Below are 20,051 nucleotides of genomic sequence, written 5' to 3'. Positions count from 1 at the left end.
AGGGAGCAGATGTTGAGAAGGAGTTAAACACACAGCATAATCGTTGTTGGCAATCTTGTCATGTAAATGAGTACACGGATACAGGCAGATTTGCACACTTTGGGTGGCTGCATGCCAATACCATGCAACCACGTGTTCCTGTTAGAGGTAAACACTGGTCTTGCACACATGTAGTCATGTGGCGTGTCTAGAGAATTTTTGTGACTGATAGTCTTCTCTCCGGGAATATGGGACCTCACTAGAGTTGTACACCCTGCGGGTTTATTAACACATCTCCCCCCCCCCCCTTCCTTGACAGATGCTGGATCTGGTCCAGAAACCGTCTGTCTGACTCATTCATTCAGCATGACTGCTTTAATTTCCTCTTTTTACAGTAGCAGCAGATGTTAGGAACTTGTTGCCTGATATTGTAGAGAGACTATGTGGTGAGGGTTTTGTGTTTGATTTGAAAACTTGAACTAAATGGTTTAGTAGAAAGGTTAAAGTGAATCGTGACATACACATTGTATAAAAAAAAATGCCACAATATGAGAGATTCTAACTTCTCACACATCTATTTAATGTGGATTTTCTATTACTATGAAAAGTTTACGCTACTGATTCTTCTGTATGGCACACAACATCTATTAACGTACACATTTTATTTACATTTAAAATGTGAACAAACCTTTTTGGGTTCATTTTGCCCAGATCTGTCACTCCACAGAAATCTTGATATCTATTCAGTTTTTGTGGGGTTTTCCCCATTAGAACGTGCAGTTATGTTTTTCTCATAAGTCTGTGATTCTTTGATGGTGATTCAAGAATTTCTATTGAATGAGGGAAAAACGAACCCAAAAACACATCAGAAAAAAAATGAATTTATTTAGAAATTTTAATATTCTTTACACATTTTGAAAAAAAAACTGCTTCTGACCCAAAGATGACATTCAGGGGAAGAAAAACTCAAGAAAGAATGAAAGGAAAAAAAAAAAAAAGTGTAATGCCACAGCCACCTCTAGGCTTGCTTGAGGGCAATGACTTTTCCTCCTTGCTGTGTGTTTTTATGCCATTAAACATGCTTTTCTCTCTTGAACCTTGGTCTTAATGTTTTTTTGTTTTTTTTCCCCCTCTATAGCTTTATGAACTGGATGGCGACCCAAAAAGAAAGGAATTTTTGGATGACTTGTTCAGCTTTATGCAAAAAAGAGGTAAGTACCCCCCCCCCCTCCTTATCTTTTTCTATAATTTTATGCCTAGGTGTGGGAAATAGGTGCTATGGAGGGGGGGTTGCTAAAGAAATTCCAGCTGGGGGATGGTGTTTGATCTAGCTCGCCTCACCCACCTGGGATTGCTGCATTCCATCCCCCATCTGCATTTAACCCTCAGGGGGATATGGCCCGATCAACAAAGCAATTAGTCGAATATGCACGGTTACTGGCAAATGTGGAATGATGTTTTACTTTTTTTCTCTCTTTTTAATTATATCTTTCGTTTTACCTTTTTATATGTTTTTTTATTTATATTGTTTGTTGTGTTGGACGCAGGTATATGAGGCTTTTCACCACCGAAATCATGCAAAATTGTATGGCATGAAAAACCTACTGCTGTACATGTTTCATGGACCACTATATAGGCCTGATAAAATCCCTCTCGGTTTCCTTCAACAGTAGATGTTGCCATAATAAAGCTTAGCTGCTTCCATACACAGTATATTGTTAGCAGGACCTACTGACCATTATCTAATACTTAAGGTCGTCCCAAGTTTGTGTTGAAATGTGCAGAGTTTAATGCAAAAGCTGTGTGCTTATATTTTTCAGTTCTCTTATACAAGTAATAAGTGTTCTTCCTCTTTGTACTGATTTCTAGTATGATACTGTTGCTGCATGTAGCTAAGTGTATACATCTTTTTCACTACAGCCAGCAGGACATTGCCTAAACTATACTGTTAAACTGTCAACCCTGTCTTATATTTTTTAATAGTTAACCAAAATTTAGCTCCTATGTTCATAATAGTCTTTAACATTGGCTTATAACAGTATGATATTACTTTGCTCACATAATGAATTCTAAATACATATACTGTACAAATTATAATTTAAGGATTGCTTAATGTGTTTGAAGTTGCATTGCTAAAAACTTTTTTTTTTTATTATAGAACTACTAACTTTGATCGTCTCTTCTAGGAACACCAGTGAACAGAATTCCAATAATGGCTAAGCAGGTTTTAGATTTGTACATGTTGTATGTTTTGGTGACTGAGAAGGGAGGGCTGGTAGAAGTCATTAATAAGAAGCTCTGGCGAGAAATCACCAAAGGCCTAAATCTGCCAACATCTATCACCAGTGCAGCCTTTACTCTGCGCACTCAGTAAGTTTTTTTTTTTTTATGTTAAATTCTATGATATATGGACTTGCAAACTAAATTGCATGCCCCACCACTTGCTAAAGCACTACAGGCCCTTCAAGCCTTAGAATTTCAGTGGTTCTGAGAGTAGAACCACCACTGTTGAAGAATAGTTTCTATTTGTAGGACAGGCCATATGTTTGCATTCCCAGAAAACCACTTTAAATGGAACCTGTCATCACTTCCTAGACTCAGTCATTGGGGCGGCCCCGTTGGCTTCTCTTTGCCCCACTGGCCCTGACTGTTAGGCCATGTTTACACGTCAGCATTTCCGTGCGGAATTCCGCACAGAGATTCCGCTGCAGCAGAATCCCGTTTAATTCAAGGGGATTTTGCTGTGCACACGGCGGAATTTCCATGCCAGATGTGCATAATCGTCTGAGTGTGTCCAGTCTGGGTAATGCCCGCACAGAGATTTTCCATGTTGGCATCCCAACGTGTGAACCTGGCCTTAAACTATTTTTCTTCTATCTTTTCTGCAATGCATCTTTAGCTTTTAGGAGCTATAACTGTAACTATATTATCTTTGCAGATATATGAAGTATTTATACCCCTATGAATGTGAGAAAAGAGGCCTTAGCAATCCTAATGAACTGCAGGCTGCTATTGATAGTAACCGCCGAGAAGGACGCAGACAGAGCTTTGGGGGCTCCCTTTTTACATACTCCCCTAGTGGAGCTCCAAATATGCTCTCTTCACCAAAGATTCAGATGCCTGGCATGGCACTAGCAGGAGCTGCCACAAATGGAAGCAACCTAACTTCCATGCAGAAGATAAAGAAAGGTAAGTGAACAGGGGAATATGTTTAATTACACTCGGTAGTCACTACAAGTCATTTATCTGTAATACAGTTTGGGCCAAACGTTTTGAGACTGACACATTCTAAACCAAATCCTGACTGACAGACCATTATTTCCTTATCAGTGCTTGGAGTTTATCATAATTTCTGAGTTTTGGTTTGTCCACCTGATTTTTGATGATTGACCACAATAGGATTGAGATTTGGGGAGTTTCCTGACCATGGACCTAAAATTTCAATGTTTTGTTTACCAAACTACTTAAAGGGGTTATCCTGCCAAAGATATCTCAAGATAAGATGTCTGATCTCTGGCGGCCTGCGGCTGGGACCCCCCGTGATCTCCGTGCAGCAACTGCATTCTGTGCGAGGCTGTCTCGCCAGTCTCTGAAAGCTCTTTGTTTCGTGACGTAAATCCACACCCCCTCGGGACGCCGTAACGCCCCCTCCCATAAACATGAATGAAGGGGGCGTTACGGCATAGAATGCCGGGTGCTGCTCTTTAGCCGGATAACCCCTTTAAACAGAAAAAAAAGAGTAGATTTCTTTAACCCCCTTCCTCCCCAGGATGTATGTATGCATACGTCCTGGGAAGGGAGGAGCAGCTACAGAGCGGGATTGTGACATCATCCCACTCCATACCGTGTTGCACCCAGCTGGAATCAACAGCCAGTGGCTGCAGCTAATAGCCTGCTGCTGCAAGGGTATTAACCCTTTAGATCCCACAATCAAAGCTGATTGCTGGTTACTATGGATGATCGGGACCACCGTGGGTCAATTGCATGGTCCCTGCCTTACTTTTTCATATAAAAAGGCCCTTCTCTTATGAAAACTATAAAACACCCCTTTTTCCCATTAAAGGGTACGTTCACATGGTTGGATCCACAACAAATTTTATGCTGCGGATCCGCCGCTGAAGGACCGCTACATGCTGCCTTTAGATGTGCCTGCTTGGAGCGGCAATACGCCACTACGAGCAGACACACTGAAGCGATGTGTACTCCCACACATCGCGGCCGCTCCCCCTGCTCCTTGAGCTAGGCCAAGAATGGCCACGATGTGCGAGTACACTACGCATGTGCGCTGCAACTCTCACATTGCAGTGTGTTTGCTTGTAGTGGCGTATTGCCGGTCTGAGAAAGCCCATCTAAAGGCACCGCGTAGCGGTCCTCCAGTGGCGGATGTGAATGTGTGTAACCCCTCCCCTAATAGGTTTTAATCGCCCCTTTTTTTCCCATTTTATGAATAAAATAATGTAAAGAAAATGAAAAAATAAACAAATGTGGTATCGCCACGTGCATAAATGTCTGAATTATTAAAATATGTTAATTAAACTGCATGGTCAATGGCGTAAACGGGGAAAAAAAATACCAATGTCCAGAATTGTGCATATTTGGTCACTTCATATACAGAAAAACAAAAAAGTTATAGGGGTCAGAAAAGGACAATTTTAAAGGAATAGTATAGTGAAAATTATTTTCATCCTATTGTGCCCGGGCTGCCAAAAAAAAAAAAAAAAACATTAACTCACCTTCCTCCGTTCCAGTCTTCTTCCGTGTGCACGGATCGTCACACTACAGTCAGCGTATTGCCCGCAGCAGCGATGTCCTGCCTCAGCCGGTCATAGGTCATGTAAGGAGCCTGGGCCCCGCCTTCTTCCTGCTGCCCGGGCTCCTAACATCACACTGCCCTCAGCCTATCACCGGCTGAGGCCGGACATTGCTGCAGCCAATGATACGCTGACTGCAATGTGACAACCGTGCACACCGAAGAAGACCAGACCGAAGAGCTATAGCGGGGGAACGGAGGAAGCTTAGTTATTGTTTGTTTTTTGTATGTTTTTGCCACCAGGGCACAACAGGATGAAGATAATTTTCACTATACTACTCCTACTCCTTTTAAGCCTACAATTCTTTTTACAAAAAGTTTTTTCACTAGCAAAATAAAACAAAACCTATATAAATTGGGTATAGTTGGAATCGTATAGACCTACAGAATAAAGATAATGTCATTTTTACTGACAAGTGCACTACATAGAAACGCAGCTCCCTAAAAGTTTCATAATGGTGTGGGTTTTTTTTGTTGTTTTTTTTTCCTCTTCATTTTTGCCCCACAAATAATTTTGGCCTCACCATACATTTTGTGGTAAAATGATTGATGTCATTACAAAGTACAATAAGTTTTGCAAACAACAAGCTCTATAGGTGGAAAATTTATGAAAAATTGAAAGAGTTATGGTTTTAAAAGGCGAGGAGGAAAAAAATTAAAACGCAAAAAAACAAAAAATCGCTGCGTCATTAAGGGGTTAAAAACAGCACACAATCTGTCCTTGGGTTGTCTGAGCTATTGCAGCTCAGTTCCATTAAATACAGCAAAGATGTAATACCACACACATAACCTGAGGACAATTGCGGCACTGTTTTTGAATGAAATTAGCTCTGTTTTTCATTTCCTGGATAACCCCTTTAATTATCACTTTTGGTATGGGATATTGTGATCCATAATCGTGAAAAAAATTATTAGTAACCAAATTGCTCATGGATCATTGGGAGAAGTTGCTCTCAAGCAAGTGCCGGAACTATTTCCTCAAGAGGATTCAGCTATGGGAGGATCGGTTCAGCACCAGTTCAGAGCTTGCTCAGGATAGGCCACCTGCAGTCCATGATCCATGGCCAGGAAGCTCCCCAGATTTCTGTCCCATTACGAACTGGTGGTCAGTCTTTAAAAAGGGAGTAAACAGAGGAAAAAAAACACAGAAATTGTGATAAACTCCAAAGACTGATTAGATAAGAATGGGCTATCATCAGTCAGGACTTGGTCCAGAAGCTAAAATCCAGCATGCCAGGGTCAATTACCGTGCATTAGTTTAGTAAAAAGAACATTTTCCCCCATCTGGGGACATATCCAGCACTTATAAAGGATTAAAAAATATATCCAGTTTTATTTAAAAATCCATAAAAAATGTCCACATGGACTACAATAAGATACAATAGAACACCAGCATGTTTCGATATGTCTTTTTCAAGACTTGAATTGCATTAGTCCTAATGTATTTGTCAATGAAATACTAAATACTAATAAAATGCCTATAATTGTACTACAGTATACATAGAAACATTTAACTCAGAATTTGAAAGAAAACAGTCATCCCATACAACCCAATACACTGGGTTATAGTGTGGGTGAACAGGAGACCGATGCGGGTCTCTGACTAACATACCTGCAGCCAAGAGCGGTGTCCCTCTGAAGGTCTGCTTTTTTTTTCAGTGATTTGTGCACAGAAGGTGGGCCTGCCGGATGTATTTGAATATTCATGGGCACTGGTCACATGAGCGCTCAGTAGGCATAAGCGCTCACGTGATCAGCACCACATGAATATTCAAATTCACCCAGCGGGCCTGCCTCCAGTGCACAATTCGCAGAAGAAAGAAGCAGAATTTCAGAGGGACACCACTCCGGGCTGTAGGTACATATGTTAGAGACACCACATGAGTCTCCTGTTCATCCGCACTATAACCCAGTGTATTAGTTTTAGTGTGGGAAAATGGGATGACCGTTTTCCTTTTAAGGAGGTTGTAAACACAAATTTGACACTTGCACCAGAGAATAAAAGCCTTTTCCTTTGCTATGAAAGTACAGACTAATATCTTTAGTATCACGTGTCCTCTTGGCCTAATAGTTATGTGTTAGCAGTATGGAACCTAAATTGCAGCTGACAGATTCCCCTAAACTTTTTTTCTTCTTCTTTCTCCACCAGAAGAGGACTCCCCACTGTCCTTGACAATGCCATCACGGATACCAGTTACATTGGCTGGACACTCTATGGTGGCAGCGCAAGTGGCTGCACAGGCAGCTGCACTGGAACAGCTACGAGAAAAGCTTGAGTCTGGGGAGCCCCCTGAGAAAAAGTTGGCACTAGGAACTGAGGAACAACAGCGCTTGGTGCAGAGAGCTATCCAACAAAACCTCTTGGCAATGTCCTCACAGTTTCCCATGAACATTCGCATTAACAGCCAAGGTAATAAACTATGTATATTAGAAAACAGAAACTAAAGGTGGTGAATTGACATAATAATTGACTATCCAGCTAAAGTTAAAAAAAAATTGCAATCATGTGAAATGGACATATGTATTTCTCCTGTTATCAAAATAAAGGCTTAAGAAATGGTGAATGATTTTTTCTTTTTCCTACAATTTGAGCTGTAGCAATTGACATAACAAATAATTGAGTTTAGTCAATCCTTAAAAAAGTTCTGACATAACATTTGTTTTATTGGCCCAAAAAAGTATAGCAAATGTTTTACAGTTGGCTGTCATTACTAGTTTCACAGTTGTAGCATTTACTCATCTATTGCATGAGAAATTTGCAACAGTATTTTGGCGTATGCCCTAGTCAGATGAGATGCAAGTCTTTAGAAAACAAAACAAATGTTTATTGGTTGTGATATATAGGTCCTAGATTACGTCACATCTGTATTCTCTATTCTATTATACTAGCAGTCCGGTACAGAAAAATTATGCTTCATCCCTCAAAGTTAGGGTTTCTTATTAAGAGTGTTGAGGGGGAAAAAAAAACTGAAACGGAAATGTAACACATGACTCATTGAATATGAATAATCTATTGCCTAGATTATCACGCAAGATCAAGGTGCTGGACATGGATGGATAAGATCACTATCTGTGCTATACTAGCAACACAGTGGTTCAGAAGCATGGCATTGTTGGCCTTCATTCCTGGGGTTCTAGTAGGGCTGGGCGGTATACCGGTTCATACCGAATTCCGAAATTTTTGTGCTGCACGATATGAATTTTTCCCCATACCGTGAAACTGGTTTGGCCCCTCCCCCTCGGGAATGAATGAGCTATGAACCCAGCGCTGTGCTGTCCCCATCGGGGTACTACTCACATATCACCCGCAAGCGCTGCCCTCCTCGTTCTCCTGTTTGTTGCAAGCCGCCGGCGCTGACACTCTATACTGTATGCTGTATCCCTATGCCCGGGCTGCAAAAGATAAACAAAATAAACTTTAAATCACCTTCCCGTCGGTCTGGACCAGCTTCCTGGGGACAGGAATGTCGGACAGCCGTCAGCCTATCAACGGCCGCAGGGATGTTCCGGCTCGGCCGGTGATAGCTTGAGCCCACTGTCATGTAAGAAGCCAGCTGGCTTCTTACATGACAGTGGGCTCAGCCTATCACTGGCCGAGGCGGAACATCGCTGCAGCCGGTGATAGGCTGACGGCTGTCCGACGTTCCCGTCCCCAGGAAGAACGTGAGGCCGATGTAAGAAGGAGCGTTAAAGTTTATTTTGTTTATCTTTTGCAGCCCGGGCATAGGGATACAGCATACAGTATAGAGTGTCAGCGCCGGCGGCCCGCAACAAACAGGAGAACGAGGAGGGCAGCGCTTGCGGGTGACATGTGAGTAGTACTCCAATGGGGACAGCGCAGCGCTGGGCTGATAATTACGGTAATTTTTTGCGGGGGGGGGGGGGGGGGGGGGGGTAAATACCGTTATATACCATGGAACCGCCATAAGTTACAAAAATACCGTGATACACATATTTGGTCATACCGCCCAGCCCTTTTTTTTTTTTTTTTGTTCTGGAACAGTAGGGGAAATTAAACTGTATTTCCTAGACAGTATAAACTTACACTAGACAGTCTAACAATGTGCCAGATTTATTATAGTGGCATGGGTTGTTTGAAAAGTCTGGTGTATCTTTAGATTGTCTTGTTTAAGTTGACCTTATTTATTAGTTGGCTTGCTTTAAAGGGGTTCTCCACTGCTTTAACCTTCTTGGGGCAGTTAGGTAGTACTGTGGATATATGTTATTACCCCTTATTTTCCTGCTGGTAACGCTACTGTAGTTGGGTTATTTTATACCTTATTTTCAAACCCGGAAGGTGGATACTTCATTAGTTTGCTGGCTTTTTTCGACCACTGTTTTTTTTCAGCCGCCGCCATCTTTCCATCGCTTAGTCACCCTGCAGGGTGTTGTTGGAGGCCGGCCTGCCCCACGCTCCGTACGTGCCCGCCTCCCGCGCTGATGAATATTCCACCGTCATAATCGCGGACCTCCTTCCTTTCAGCTTCTTATAAGCTGATTGGGCTGCTTGCGGCGAATCGGCTCCGTTGTTGGGCGCATGCGCAGTTCGTCCTCGGTCGGGAGGGTCATCTGCGCATGTGCCATTGTGTTTTCAGCTTCGGGACTGACGCGCTGGGGTATTGTTAACACTAACCTTGCCAGAGGGGAGTCCCTGTGTGCTGGACAGCTCCCGAAGGTTTCCTAGGCGCTCTCTGGCAGATGACCCTCCCGACCGAGGATGAACTGCGCATGCGCCCAACAATGGAGCCGATTCGCCGCGAGCAGCCCAATCAGCAATCAGCTTATAAGAAGCTGAAAGGAAGGAGGTCCGCGATTATGACGGTGGAATACTCATCAGTGCGGGAGGCGGTCATGTACGGAGCATGGAGCAGGCCGGCCTCCAACACAATACCCTGCAGGGTGACGTAGCGATGGAAAGATGGCGGCGGCTGAAAAAAAACAGTGGTCGAAAAAAGCCAGCGAACTAATGAAGTAACCAGCTTCCGGGTTTGAAAATAAGGTAAAAAATAACCCAACTACAGTAGCGTTACCAGCAGGAAACAAAGGGGTAATAACATATAGCCACAGTACTACCTAACTGCCCCAAGAAGGTTAAAGCAGTTGAGAACCCCTTTAAAGCACAAATGTACTCCAAAGTATGGCACCTTTTTGGCATATGGCATCAGGTTTAAAGTGTTACTATCATTTGGGAGAACTTTTAATGTGAAAAGTTTAGATCACGCTGGGTCCAAAGACCTGCTGTATTTGCAAGTTAAAAGCTGGCGAAGGCAGCATAGACTAATAAAGTCAATGGAAGGAGTTTGACAGCCTGAGAGCAAAGCACACGCTGCTATGCACTTTACTGGCTCGCGATCGCAGCAGGTCTTAGAACTGAGACCCGGTGTGATCTAAACATTTGACAGGTCTGGATGTCAAAAGTTTTCAAATGACAGTAACACTTTAAAGGGGTTCTCCCTTGTTTATACTGTTTTTTGTTTTTATGTTTGTGTGTTGTGTGTATAAGTATGTGTTTTTTTTTTTTTATGTGTGTTGTGATTATGTATATATGTATTTTCTTACCTTCTGTGAAGATCCGGAAGCTGGCCCCTTTTTCTTCCAGCGGCTTGCTGTGTACCTCGGCCTCCTCCATGTTGTGTTCGGTAAGTGGGATGTCGGGGGGTGTGTTCTTGCTTCTGTCCTTCCTATCTTCTGACGTCTGAGGCGAATCTTTTCTTCCTGTTTCTTCCGTGGCTCAGTGACGAATCTGCGGTCTCTTCCGGCCCATGCGCAGGTATTTTTTTTTTTTTACCAATAGTTTTTTTTGTCTAATTGACAAACTGTCTGCGCATGCGCGAGTACGCAAGTGCTACGCTAACAGCGTAGCGTACGTTAGGTCTACGCTAATAGCGTAGCTTCGCGCAAGCTCAGACAGTTTGTCAATTAGACAAAAAAAACTTTATTGGTAAAAATAAAAAAAAGTCACTGAGCCACGGAAGAAACAAGAAGAAATGATTTGCCTCGGACATCAGAAGATAGGAAGGACAGAAGCAAGAACACACACCCCGACATCCCACTTACCGAACACAACATGGCAGAAGCCGAGGTTACACAGCAAGCTGCTGGAAGAAAAAGGGGCCAGCTTCCGGATCTTCACAAAAGGTTAAGAAAATACATATACATAATCACAACACACATAAAAAAAACACATACTTATACACACATAACACACAAACATAATAACAAAAAACAGTATAAACAAGGGAGAACCCCTTTAAGGGCACTTCCCCTTTGAAAGAAGCCACCCCACATTTCTGTTTATCTACACCCCTTATCAGAGAAGGTGCAAAAGTGGCTAAAACACCTCCAAAATGTGGTGTAAATTGAATCAGATCAGTATGTCTCTGTATGTAGTTTTTTCATTAGTTTTACTGAGTACTATTTTATTTTTATTTTTTTATTTAAAAAATATACAAGTTATTCCCACTATAATTGGTAGGTTTGGCCAACTTTTAATCCATGTATGCCATGCTTAAAGGGGTACTCCGCGCCTAGACATCTTATCCCCTATCCAAAGGATAGGGGATAAGATGTTAGATCGCCGCGGTCCCGCTGCTGGGGAGCCCTGGGATCCTCGCTGCGGCACCCCGCTCTCATTACAGCACAGGGCGAGTTCGCTCTGCGCGTAATGACGGGTGATACAGGGGAAGGAGCCGCATGACGTCATGGCTCCGCCCCTCGTGACATCACGGCCCGTCCCCTTAATACAAGTCTATGGGAGGGGGCGTGACAACTGCCACGCCCCCACCCATAGACTTGTATTGAAAGGGGCGGGCCGTGATGTCACGAGGGGCGGAGCCTTGACGTAACGATGCTCCGGCCCCTGTACTGCCCATCATTACGTGCAGAGCGAACTCGCTCTGTGCTGTAATGAGAGCGGGGTGCCGCAGCGGGATCCCAGGGCTCCCCAGCAGCGGGACCGTGGTGATCTGACATCTTATCCCCTATCCTTTGGATAAGGGATAAGGTGTCTAGGGACGGAGTACCCCTTTAAAGGGGTTATCTAGGAATCAAGAAAAAGCTGATTTCGTCCACAAAAAACAGCACCAACAGTGTGGTGCTGATTTATTTTATTTTTTTATTTTTTTAAAAGAAAATACTAGCTCTGTTTTTCTATTCCTGGATAACACCTTAAAATTTTCACCTAGGTGGAAAGGGGAAATTTACAGATGCCTACAGAAAGTGGCGTGAGTAAATGACTTGTTTCTAAAAGTATGATAAAATCTTTTTATAGTATAATAAAACCTGTTCATCTGATTTTTTCAGCTGAAGGTAGACAGGACTCTGCTGTTAACCTTACTACCAATGGCAATAACAGTATTAGCATGTCAGTGGAGCTGAATGGTATTATCTATACCGGTAAGTGTTTGTTTTTTTTGTTTGTTTTAAACACTTGTCTTATTTCACCTTTTGTGGGGTTTTGCCTGTGTCAGGGGGGCAATGAAAAAAACACTCTGCCAGAGATCTGCTGAAGAGATAGTGTGAGTTTAGTTATTCAAGCCTTGTCTATGATCACCTGTCGGGATGTCCGCATGGAAAATCTCCATGTGGACAGTCTGCAAACTGCAACTGCCGGCATAACATGCCGGAGCTAGGAACGCAAAGGAATGCGCCATCTCATAGACTGCTATGCATTCTGTGCCGAGTCCGCAGAAAGAATGAATGTGTTCATTCTTTCTGTGGAAATGGAAAACAGAATTTCTGTGCAGGAAACATCTGGCATGGAAATTCCGCCATGTGAATTAAAAGGGAGACTGCTGCAGCTGAATCTCCGTGCCAAATTCCAATGCTGAATCCGGCACAGAAATTCCAACATGTGAACATGGCCTTGGGGTCAGCCACCCACTCAGTTTCTTAGCCATGGGAGTGGAATTGACCATGTTAAGTTTCAATGTCCGATCCTTTTGCTCTTTTCACAAGCATGCTTACTTTTTCACACACTGTGTAGATTCTGAAAACTGAAGGTTCATATTAGTGATACTTTAAACATTACATTAAGGAATTTAATGTCATAAGAATACTGGGACATCTCCTATCCAGAACAACATTGGTGACCTTGGTGCCGCCGTAGTCATTTATTTTTTGGGGGGGGTTGTCATGTGATACTACATACTGTTATGCAACACACATTTACCTTGGGGCCCTTTTTACATGGCCGAAAACACACTTTAAACTAGCACTGATCTATGAGACTTGGTATTGTTTAAAGTGCCTATTAAGTCTGGACGCTTGTGCAAGAAGGACCACACGGATGATTGCTGGATCTTTTGTTTTGCCCTCTACCTCAATTATTTGTTAGCTGCACATTTCTTATTTACACGGTGAGATGTGCAGCTCATGAGCGATGTGGGGTATTTTTTTTTTTTGCATTTTTTTTTTTTACCTCTTATAAAATCAACTGACAAAGTATATGCCTGTTCATTGACTGATTGCTGGCCCTATTGCACAGGGTGATATTGGCCTATTTGTCAAATACTTGAGCCATGTAACATAATAGGGTCCTTTGGGGGAGATTTATCAAAACCTGTGCAGAGGAAAAGTTGCCCGTAGCAACCAATCAGATCTCTTCTTTCATTTTTAACAAGGCCTTTGCAAAATGAACGAAGTGATCTGATTGGTTGCTATGGGCAACTGGGCAACTTTTCCTTTGCACAGGTTTTAATAAATCTCCCTCTTTGTGTTTCAGTTTCCACACTTGCCATTTAGAAAGTGAGTTGCCCTGACAACAGTTTAAGTATATGTTTTACAGGTATATGTATAATGAAGTTAACATCTGTAGCAAATGCTCACATGGGAAAATAGGTATATACTTAAGCTTTTAAACCAGACAACCCATTAAAAGAACTTACTTTGATTTGCCCTTTTAGGGATCTTTGATTCAGTAGAGGGGGGGGGTCTGTTTTTTCAAACCTCAATCAATTAGCAAAAGTGAAGAGGATCTCATACCCTCTATGATCCAAGATCATTACTTTTTGTATCGCTGCTAAATGATCGAGTGACAGCTGTAGTCTATAACACTGGATATATGTCAATGCATTCCTTTGGACTGCAGTTAAACTTTGATTAAAACCAATTACTAGCTTTAGCTTATAGTGGCGCTGCAGGGGAATTAGACACTTGCTGCCGGGTTTCCCTATAACAATAAATGAAGATCCAGTAGCTGGTTACTCTGTGAAAAGCTGATAATCAAGCAACTAGTCTGAAATAAACAAATACATAAAATAGGGGATCCCTATTTGAACCCTATTAAGATGATATGGAATACTAATGTTTTAAATGGCTGCTAGGGATGCCGGTGTAAAATGCAGTACTTCATCACTTTTTCCTGTTCTAGGGGTCTTGTTTGCACAACCTCCTACCTCAACATCTGGAATCAGCAAAGGAAATGTCACCAGGACTGCAAGTGTGGGAGGTACAAGTAGCACATCAATGGCTCCATCTTCGGCTACCCAGGCTCCCGGTTCCAATAGTTCTTCACCCTGACATTTTCCGCCAAATCCAGTACAGCTGAAGCCAAAAAAAAAAAGAAAAAAAAATCACTCAATGTTTCAGACTCAGGTTTATTACTCCTTGTCTGTGGGAGACTCCGGAATGCATTGCTGGGTTCAGATGGGGTTCAGGTTGAGCCAGTATAGGGTTAGAATTAGTAACCCTTTACCCTCTGTGAAAAAAAAACCATATACCTCATTTCTTGCACTGCAACAATACACATGTATATTTTTTTCTTTCAAATACCTCAAAAAACAATAAAAACTAAAAACCTCATCCCAGATTTGATCTCCGGAACCCACATTCATTTTATTTTTTTTTTTATGGCTAGAAAATGACAAAAATCTATGAAATTTAAAGAGGGTTTTTGTGTACATGCCTTTTATTCTTAAAGGAAGGATGAAAATGTAAACTTCTAAAGAAATCTATATAAATATATATATACATATTGCTGTATTCCTGGCGCTGGACTTCAATGGGGCACAGAATATCAGCACGAAGGGACGTGCCTGCTGCTCCTTTATAGGCTTGTGTCTAGTCATTCCCACCCTTCACACTCTGGAATGTAATCAAGAGGAGCAGGGAATGCAGATAACTGAATGTTTTTCTTATTTGTGTGGTTTTTTTTTTGTCCAACCCCCCCCCTAATTCAACATTTATATACGGGTCATATCAGCTGGCAAAAGAAAATCTGTTTTTTACCCCCTTCCCCCTTTCTTTTCCTTGAACTTTATCTTAGAACCTTTCCTGTGTTTGCTTTGTCAGCTTGGTACTTGCTGACAGATGATGGTCTTTTCACTTTTGCTGCTTCTGGAAGACTGAATGAAAACAGAAGCACATACATTATTGCTTACATATATATACATATATATATATATATAACAGAATATTTTTTTAACACAAATATAATGGTAAATGTGTCACAGGACCATCTACTGCCAAGTCTGTTAGATTGGGTGTCAATTAGAGATGGCATTAGCAGTTCACCCTCAATGTCTTAATGGCTGCTAAATTGGCGGTGTTAATTTCTTGTAGTATAATACTGTGTCAGTTTTTAACACCTTTTGATTTTCTATTGTAATAGTCAACTTAGAAGTCTAAATGGTGGTTTAGCAGTGGGAAAAGTTTTTTTGTTTTGTATGGATTTTACTTTTACCTTTTTACCTCCTCCTTTACAAATGGGCATAATCAGTTTTACGTAAACAAAATGGGTGGTAGTAGTGAAGGTTATAAAATGTGAAAAGCTTTTCATGACCAAATAGCAATTTTACCAACATGTGAAATGAATGCTCCTATTTTAATAAATATATTTGTGTTCAATATAACACAGATAAACCTATAAACTATGGTCCCCATAGCAACATTTGTATCAGAAAGTGCCCTTATATGGTGAAAGTGGCCCCCTGAACTGTGGTCACTGCTGTTTGAGAGAACTAATGTTCAGTTATAAGCAGTCTCCCTTCTCCTAGTAAATTTTGATTTTGCTAAAGGCACCATTCCCTACAGTTTATTAGGGCTGTAAAAGGACTGACCCCTTGTGTTTTTTGCACTGAACACTAAATCTTAAGTGCTGCTTTTCAGGTAATATATTTTTTAACAAATAAATTGTATACATTGATATCCATTCTTTGTTTGTAGGGGGCTAGTGTATGTAAAACACGCTAGCACCTGCACAGACTTGATATAAATGTGCAGGTGCGCTTTTTACTGCGCCACTGCACCTTGAAAACTACATGAACTATGAGCTGGCCTAGATTTCTTCTTAAATTGCAAAAAAAATTCAGCGTACATTACATTAAAAAGGCTATGCTACGCCCATTATGCTATGCCCATTTTGCAAATGATGCAAATTTATTGCAAAATTTGGACACCAGAAGACTGTTGTAGAACTATGACACCCCCCCCCCCCCCCCCCAAAAAAAAAGGTTCTACACTATTTAATTTAGATCCCCACAAAAACTGCTGAGGATATTTTTCTTTATTTTAAGCATTGCAGTGACTTCATTGACATTACAACTTTAAGCATGTATGGCATATTCAGAGGTTCTTCCTATATGCAGAAGTCTTAATCGGACAAACAGACTTAGGTTTGGTGGTTCCAACTTTCAAGCTTATACTATCACACACTATGGCATATCCTGTGGATATGCCAACAGCTTCTGAAGTGCAAATACCTTTTAAACATCTGTGCAATAAATACAACATTTTAGGGAACTTGTCGCTATTACAGACCTATTAATAAATGGGCTTAAAAATCAGAGTTCTAGTAGTGGCTACAATTAGACCTGTACTGCCTCCTCTCTGTACCCCCCCCCCCCCCCCCCCAAAGTGCCAAATGGGGATTGGAAATGAAGAATGTCCCGATTCTATGGAGTATGCAGGTATCATAATCTTTTAGGGTTGCTGATCGCTTGGAAGAATCCATGTTCTTTTGTCTATGACCTCGGATGCTTCTTTGGGGGGCTTTTAAATGAGTGTGCCCACTAGTAGTTATCCCGCAAGTAATATCATTGGGGTTATCCTTTTTAAGGTAGCGCAAGGATTAGAATATATATGATTTTAAAAGTACTTTGATCATTGCCTCCTGTAGAGCATTGTTTATTATTGCACACCTAGAGGTCATTGTGAGTTTTATCAAACCCATATGACCTATAATGTAAGATCACTTTTAGCAATAATGCTCCTGGACCTGGTCCAAAGTAAAGAAAGTCATATACATCTTTTTTTGTTTGCAGAACCGGCTGATTTTGGCCCCAGCATTCTCTGGAGCTGGCTTTATAGAAGTAATCATTCTGTTCTGCTAAGCCAAAATTACTGTTGCCCATAGGATTCTTGTCAGGTTAAGTCTCCCACCACATCCCATATGGGCAGAAAATGGCAAATGCAATAAAATATTTACCAGTGTAAAAGAAAATATATAGAAGAAGGTGAATATTAAGGTCGTTATTTGCTGGGCAGGATATTGTTTTTTCTCCTCGTCGCGCTGCTTTTCCCCAATGCCCTGATTGGGTGGGGATAGATCGAATTTAGAAAAAAAAAATCTCTAATATATATTTTGTTTGTATATACATTAAATGCACCATGTGAATCTTTGGCAGAGTTGGATTATAACTCAGGGGATATATTGTTTTCTCTGGCTCTGCCTCCTATGCCTGGGGCACGTGGGTTATTTTGGTGATATATTTTTTATTTTATTTTGTGTGTAATAAATATTCTTTGTCATCATGTGATTTTTAGGAGGCAGTGTTAGACTTCTTTCACCTTTGTGTAGCCTGCCTCAGGGAAGAGACATTTAGGAGTTCTTTGCCTTATGTCTGTGGGGTTTCGGGCTTCCCTTCATCTTATGAATGTTAATGTATGTAATTTTTTTTTTCTACCAACTTCAGCTACTAGAGTTGAAACCCCACAATATTTAGATACCTCAAAAACTCTTAAAGGACAGCTGATACATGGCTGGCCACTGGCCATACAGATATTTCATGCATCTAGGTACACCACAGAAAATCGTAATCCTACAGAACCTGGTAGGAGCCCACTTCCAAGTTTGGCTCAGTACTTAGCATACTATAGTATGAACACTTTCTGTTTGGTGCATTGGTGGTAAAATGAACTCAATGTCTGACAGCTTTGGTTTACTGACACTTCTAGGTAGGCCTATTTCTTTCACCGGTTACCTTACCCTCTTCCTCAGGGATCCTTTGTCATTGCCCTCCCTCATTTTAAGCCTTTATCCATAACAGCTATTTTTGTTATTTTTGATGCACTAAATGCCTTCTCTTTACAGCTTGCTTAACTTCTGAGGTAATGCCCAATGGCTAAATATTGTCTGGGGTTTTTGGGACACCCCAAACCTATCCCACTTTATGGGACTCTCCTTGCTCACAATTTTTTTTTTTTAAATATTTTTATGGATTAGTAGATTATTTTAACAATATTTGTGAAATATTCATTTTGTGTTTCTTTCTTTTCTGTAGCATTGTTTCTCATGTTTTGGTCAATACCATTTCACCACCTTTATGCTGTAGTCCTGTGAATTCTATGCCCAGTTAAATGGAAGTAGGTGGCGTTTTATGGCGTGGGTTGGCAGTATTCCTTTTTCTTTTGTGTAAGACGGGGCTATAGAATTTAGTGGTGAAAAATAAAACAATAAAATACAGATAATCATGTAAACCCCTTTTATATCAGGGCAGATGGCAACATGTCCAACAGCATGTTGGTACCTTTCTGGTATAAATGGGGTTAAACTCAGGAATGTCACATCTCTACCTCAAAAGTCTATGGGTATAAATACTCTCATTGCTGGAATATATATTTCACAGTTTTGTTTTTGCTTTTTTGTGTTTGTTTTTCTCAGATTCTTCAGGTATTAAAAAGCCTTGTGATTATAAATAGTCTAATGTATAAAATAAGGAATAAAAAAACCCTGAAAGTTTACATTTTATAACATTATGCAGATTGTATTTAAACTCCAGAATATTTAAAGAAAACAAACAGTTGTAACTCTGAGCTTGATGACATATTAAAAAGAAATCTTTTAAAATGTTGGTTTCATTTTCTTCATTTTTTTCACATTTAGTTCGAGTCCTTATTAACTTATTTGCTGCTACGAATTCTCATTGTAGACATTGGGCAAAACCAGCTCTCATGGTGGTTGATGCAGGTGTTTTAGAATGCTAAAGAGCAGTCCCCCATACCCCAGCATTATAGATTCTGGTTGGACAATCCCTTATTTGTCACTGTAGAAAGCTGCAGCCAGACACCTGGTAGTTGCTTATCTTCATATAGAAAGAAATGAGGAACAAAAAGCTTCAACATGCCCAATCTGTGAATGTTTTGTACAGAGTCCACCATACACATTTAGACAGGTGACTGTTGCATGAGGTCTTAAGCAAAAAGAGAGATGCTATTGGTCTGAAGTGTTTTTAAAGTGAAGACATTAAAGAATAAGTAGTGTTAATATAAACTTTTGACTTGTCTAATCCACTAGAACGGGGAGTGAGGTGCACTGTGGTGTACTGTAGTTGGCTATTACTCATGATCCCAGCAGGTTTTGGGAGTGAGACTCATTGTCATTAATATAAACCATTAAATATGCCAGCCAGACATTTCAAAAGTTTCGATTGCACAAACACTTTCTAAGTACGAGGGGAAAAAATTTAAGGTGGCCATACACTTTCAACAGCAGTTGGCTGAACGTTTATTTGAGACCTCTATCTCTCCCGACCTCCCCATAAACACAAACGTTTGGCATGAGCCTTTAAGTTATCTATATGGATAGGGGAGGGGTAAGCCACAGCCAGCTTGGGTAGTGGCATAACTCTCCCAGGGAGGCAACATACACTTTACACCATTGGACAAAGTCGGCTTGTTTAGATTACTCTTGTCCAAAGTATATTGGCACCTTAATGGAGATATCCAGTGGTGAAAAACTTATCCCCTATCCTAAGGATAGGGGATACGTTTCAGATCGTGGGGGGTCCGACGGCTGGGCCCCCCGCGATCTCCTTTACGGGGCCCCGACAGCCTGCGGGAAGGGGGCGTGTTGACCACTGCACGAAGCGGCGGCTGACACGCCCCCTCAATACAGCTCTATGGCAGAGCTGTAGCGCTGCCTTCGGCAATCTCCGGCTCTGCCACAGAGTTGTATTGAGGGGACGTGTCAGCCGCCGCTTCGTGTGGTGGTCAACATGTACTATCTGGCCAGCAAGCCAGGGCCCCGTACAGAGAGATCGCGGGG

The 20,051-nt window shown here is 41.4% G+C and overlaps 2 protein-coding genes across 18 annotated transcripts in view; one reads left to right on the top strand and one right to left on the bottom strand.

The window, feature by feature from the left end:
• The window catches only part of ARID3A (AT-rich interaction domain 3A), a 60,213-nt gene extending 45,275 nt beyond the window's left edge, over window positions 1-14,938 (top strand). For 2 of the 3 annotated variants that reach the window (XM_056517745.1, XM_056517754.1), the window contains exons 4-10: window positions 1,118-1,190; window positions 2,166-2,349; window positions 2,918-3,168; window positions 6,939-7,199; window positions 11,974-12,012; window positions 12,092-12,184; window positions 14,160-14,938. In XM_056517745.1, coding sequence (XP_056373720.1) covers window positions 1,118-1,190; window positions 2,166-2,349; window positions 2,918-3,168; window positions 6,939-7,199; window positions 11,974-12,012; window positions 12,092-12,184; window positions 14,160-14,308 — 1,050 coding nt within the window. In that variant the 3' untranslated portion in view covers window positions 14,309-14,938. The remainder of the gene's footprint in view (window positions 1-1,117; window positions 1,191-2,165; window positions 2,350-2,917; window positions 3,169-6,938; window positions 7,200-11,973; window positions 12,013-12,091; window positions 12,185-14,159) is intronic. The other variant, XM_056517760.1, reaches the window with a different exon arrangement.
• Window positions 1-20,051, bottom strand: part of LOC130267700 (uncharacterized) — a 309,666-nt gene that overhangs the window by 141,460 nt on the left and 148,155 nt on the right. For 13 of the 15 annotated variants that reach the window (XR_008843264.1, XR_008843263.1, XR_008843260.1 and 10 more), the window contains 2 exons: window positions 14,185-14,332; window positions 668-809 (listed from right to left, as the gene is read on the bottom strand). Coding sequence is in view for 10 of the 15 variants with exons in the window: in XM_056517810.1 (XP_056373785.1) it covers window positions 668-747 (80 nt within the window). In the remaining 5 variants the exon portion in view is untranslated. The remainder of the gene's footprint in view (window positions 1-667; window positions 810-14,184; window positions 14,333-20,051) is intronic. The other 2 variants (XR_008843261.1, XM_056517863.1) reach the window with 1 other exon arrangement.

This window comes from Hyla sarda, chromosome 1 (assembly GCF_029499605.1).
Source record: "Hyla sarda isolate aHylSar1 chromosome 1, aHylSar1.hap1, whole genome shotgun sequence".
NCBI lineage: Eukaryota > Metazoa > Chordata > Amphibia > Anura > Hylidae > Hyla > Hyla sarda.
This window is presented reverse-complemented; position numbering and strand designations above follow the sequence as displayed.